A 4,806-nucleotide genomic window follows, 5' to 3' on the forward strand; every position below is an offset into this window, starting at 1 on the left:
TCAGGCATAAATGGGATAATAAAAACCTATTCCTGCTAAATCTGACTTCTTCCTAATTCCTGCACAAACCATTCCTTTCCTTATTGCAAGTCACACTACTAATGTTGCTTCCTCCACATAAAAGATTATTTCCTAATACTTGGTTAGCTAACACTTCCCATCTCTCTTAGCCTCCATCCGCAAAGATGTGTTGTTCCCCATTCTCCTCCTGTCTCCTTCTCAACTCAGAGTGTGTTACTGCTCTCTCTCTAAAGGCGTTTATCGCTACCTATATTTTAAAAGCCTTTATTATTAATGTGCTTATTTTTATCATTGTTCTCTTCTTCCACATCTAGGTGATTCTCCAGTGCTTCTGGAATGTTCTCTGCCTCCCTTCTGACTGCTTCTTCTAGCTGCAGAAGAAAACAGCTTCCTCGTTCCCGTCTCTCTTCTCTATTGGAAAGCATTCTCTTGGACTCCAAATTCAGAACTGTCTTCTTGTCAAGCGCTTCCCTTTTCCTTAGGCTCTGTTTCATTTGTAGAGCTCCAAATTCCTTGCCTCTGAAAACAAGCTCTGAATCTGTACTTGTAGCCTTGGCTTCCTTCCTGAGTGTCAGACAAGTGTGTCAACCAGCTTTCTTTCAGAAATTTCGCTGGCACTTCAAAACAACAGTGTCGGATACCAAACTAAACTCTCCACCACCTCTTCCTTCCAAGTGGCTCTTCTTATTACCAACATCTTCCTCCCTGTCATCCATCAGATGCAAACATGAAATCTTGGGTGCTCTTTAAGCCTTTCCTTTCTACATCCTGCCAAGTCCTGCCATGTCCTGCCGAGTCCTGCCAAGTGATGCAAACTGAATCTCACAGTTACTCAGCTCTGTTCTCAACTTCTGTCCGGCCTTAGATTGGATCTTAATTGTACCTACACTAGACATGTGTAATGTCTTCACTGACCGGTTTTCCTCGCCCTTATTTGTCGAAAGACCTTTGACCTAGTGATTCCATTAAAAGTATGTTTGAGCTGGGTGCAATGGCTTGTGCCTGTAGTCCCAGCTACCCAGGAGGCTGAGGCAGAAAGGAGGAGGAGTTTCAGGCTACAGTGAGCTATGATTGTGCCACTGCACTCCAGCCTAGGTGACAGAGCAAGGCCCCGTTCCCGGGGGACAAAAAAAAAAAGACTTATTTGCTAAGCATTTTTGAATGCCTTCTTTAGTTATCTTTGTTTAATTCCAAACTCTCAGGGATTCTCTGTTGCATCCAAAATGAATCAGAAACTCCCAAACATGCCCCTGCTCCCTGCCTTAATTCATGTGGTTCCCAATCTCTGTGATTCCTTCTTTCCATTCTGACTGGTCTCAGTTCTATCCATTCCTGGTATCTGGATTTCCTGCTCTTCCCAACCACCCTCCTCCACATGTGCTATCTCTCTAATGGCCCTTGCATCACTCTGATTGGTTATTACAGCCATTTATTGCCTTTTCTTATCAACCTAGAAGACTGAGCTCCTTGAAAACAAACTGTGGTGAGATGAAAAGTTAGGAACAACCGGGGTAAAAAAACTTTTTCCACCCACTTTTTGATGGGGTTGTTTTTTTCTTATAAATTTGTTTAAGTTCCTTGAGAATTCTGGATATTAGACCTCAGTCAGATGGATAGATTGCAAACATTTTCTCCCATTCTGTAGGTTGCCTGTTCACTGTGATGATAGTTTCTTTTGCTGAGTAGAAGCTTATTAGTTTAATTAGATCCCATTTGTCAATTTTGGCTTTTGTTGCAGTTGCTTTTGGTGTTGTAGTCATGAAGTAGTCATGAAGTCTTTGTCCATGCGTATGTCTTGAATGGTATTGCCTAGGTTTTTTTCTAGCATTTTTATGGTTTTAGGTTTTACATTTAAATCTTTAATCCACCTTCAGTTAATTTTTGCATAAGGTGTAAACAAACCTGTACGTTCAGCACATGTATCCCAGAACTTTAAGTGAAATAATAACACTAGCAAAAGGAGAAGATTACCAGAATGGATTAAAAAGCAAATCTTAGCCATCTGCCATCTACAAGAGATGTTTGTTAATTTAAAAGATGTATTTATCTGTCTTCTGTCCTCCATGTGCGTCTGTTAAGCAATCAGAGGCTTTAAGATCTTTGTTTCTCTATATGTCATTTGCCATTTTTGCTGTCTGCCTTAAATAATCTCTTTATTTTTGGTTTTCTATAATTTGTAATATGACTAGACAGGATTTTCATCAGATTTTCCTGCTCAGCACTTTCTGACCTTTAAAAATCTGTAACTCTATGTCTTTCACCAAAAATTTTGTTTTGTTTTGTTTTGCCGTTTACCTGTTGATGGGATTTGGCTGAGTTACTTAAGCTCTCTGAAATAACCATTTTCTGTTTTGTAAAATGGAGATAACAAAAATTACAGGATTAGGAGAAGGCTGATTCCAATGACCTATGAAAGGTAGTCAATAATTTTATAGCACATGCTAGTTGCACCATAAATATTATTCCATTTTTCTTGCCTGTGAGTTTAACCTCATCCTTGGCACATGACAGATGCTCAGTGAATGCTTTCTACATTGGATTAGGGTTGTTGAATTGAAAACATGGGAAGGTGAGGATGAAATTTTCATCCCTGTCTAAATCACTCAGCCTCATTTTAAAGAAAATCTCTGTTTCATGGTCACAAATTCTAATACCAACCTATTGGTTGGTTGGTTGGTTGGTTGGTTGGTTTTTTCCCCACAGTTGTGTGTTATTGGCCCTTGGTAAACCACATATGGCATATGAGTGAGTATACATGTGTGTGAGAATGGCCCAGGGTAAACCCACCAGTGCCACCTTGGCTCAAGGCAAATTAGGATTTATATGTTCCATGTTCAATACTTATGTCACTATTGGTAGCCAGCACATTGCATTTTTTTTTTTTTTTTTTTTTTTTTTTTGAGACAGAATCTCACTCTGTCGCCCAGGCTGGAGTGCAGTGGCACGATCTTGGCTCACTGCAAGCTCCACCTCCCAGGTTCATGCCATTCTCCTGCCTCAGCCTCCCAAGTACCTGGGACTACAGGTGCCCCCCCACCACGCCTGGCTAATTTTTTGTATTTTTAGTAGAGATGGAATTTCACCGTGTTAGCCAGGATGGTCTCGATCTCCTGATATCGTGATCTGCCCGCCTTGACCTCCCAAAGTGCTGGGATTAGAGGCGTGAGTCATTGTGCCCGGCCTGCATTTCTTATTGTCAGTGGATTTATATCAACATCCTCACATAGACTCAGTGAGAAGGCAGTTTGACCAACATTATTCCATTTGTTGCATAGAGAAATAAAGCCAGAAATAAAAAATAGCGAAGAGGATGTTCCCAAACAAAATGTTCCTCTGTGAAATAATATAGCTCGTAGGAACTGTGTGGAGTATGACTGCAGTGATGCACTTGCTTTGTTGAAAGTCCAGCCTGTTGTCCAAATGCTATCCAGTGATGTTTTTACCTTTTCTTTCTCTCTCTCTCTTACTAAAACCTCCAGAGCCACTGAAAGCCACCATCAGTCCCAGGAAGGTTAAAAGCAGCGTGGGTAGCCAAGTTTCCTTGTCCTGCACCGTGACAGGAACTGAGGACCAGGAACTCTCCTGGTACCGCAATGGTGAAATCCTCAACCCTGGAAAAAATGTGAGGATCACAGGGATCAACCACGAAAACCTTATTATGGATCACATGGTCAAAAGTGACGGGGGCGCATACCAGTGCTTTGTGCGCAAGGACAAGCTGTCCGCTCAAGACTATGTGCAGGTGGTCCTTGAAGGTCAGTGGGCCTCATTGCAGGGTATGGCTGAAAAAGAACCCAAACCCAGAGCACTCAGAAAAGAAGAAGACAGGGCAAAGCAGTGCTGATCGCTCAGTTCTGGGCTCTCTGTCTGTCCCACCAGCTACTACTCTACCCTAATTTTTCAAGCTAATCAGGCAAATGGGAGAGAAAGTTCTGATGAGAATGAAATGGTTTCATATTAGAAGTAATGTAAAGTAACATAAATGTTACCCACTCGTTAGTTGTAAGTTATTTGCCAAGATTGAAATCTTAGAAGAAACGACAATTAACAATTTTGTTGATCATTCATCTCTAGACCAGGGTCTTTCAAAGAATGCCTTGCTTGGGGAACTTTTTTCTTATTTTTTTTTCTCGAGATGGAGTTTCGCTCTTGTTGCCCAGGCTGGAGTGCAATGGCGCAGTCTCAGCTCATCGCAACCTCCAGCTCCTCAGTTCAACCCATTCTCCTGCCTCAGCCTCCCAAGTAACTGGGATTACAGGCATGAGCCACCACACCTGGCTAAGTTTGTATTTTTAGTAGAGATGGGGATTTTCCATGTTGGTCAGGCTGGTCCCGAATTTCTGATCAGGTGATCTGCCTGCCTCAGCCTCCCAAAGTGCTGGGATAATAGGCATCTTGGGAAACTTTTTTATGTGTTGTGGGATCTTTAGCAGCATCTTTGGCCCCTTTCCACTAGATGTATGCTAGGAGCACCTTCCTCCAAGTTGTTACAACCAAAAATGTCTCCAGACATTGCCAAGTGTTCGCTGGGTGGGGTGTGGGCAGTAGCCTCCAGTGGAGAAGTACAACTTCAGATTCAAAATGCAGAGCGAAATGTCAATACAGTGGTTGGTGGAGTGAAAAAATGGCATCTGTTTGGTGCAGTTGTCCCTAGATCCATCCAAATGTTCACAGATTTAAGTAAATGAAATCTGTGAGGAATTATTTTGTGGTATAATAACAGGTTTTAGGTATGTGATACGGTTTGCTTTTTTTTTTTTTTTTTTTTTTTTTTTTTTTTTTTTT

The 4,806-nt window shown here is 41.6% G+C and overlaps 1 protein-coding gene across 1 annotated transcript in view; it reads left to right on the forward strand.

Moving 5' to 3' along the window:
- LOC108523301 (Down syndrome cell adhesion molecule) overlaps positions 1–4,806 on the forward strand; it is a 337,477-nt gene that overhangs the window by 21,652 nt on the left and 311,019 nt on the right. The window contains exon 5 of the mRNA XM_017863826.1: positions 3,501–3,776. Within this exon, the coding sequence (XP_017719315.1) occupies positions 3,501–3,776 (276 nt within the window). The remainder of the gene's footprint in view (positions 1–3,500; positions 3,777–4,806) is intronic.

This window comes from Rhinopithecus bieti, unplaced genomic scaffold, assembly GCF_001698545.2.
Source record: "Rhinopithecus bieti isolate Rb0 unplaced genomic scaffold, ASM169854v2 scaffold_73797, whole genome shotgun sequence".
NCBI classification, from domain to species: domain Eukaryota; kingdom Metazoa; phylum Chordata; class Mammalia; order Primates; family Cercopithecidae; genus Rhinopithecus; species Rhinopithecus bieti.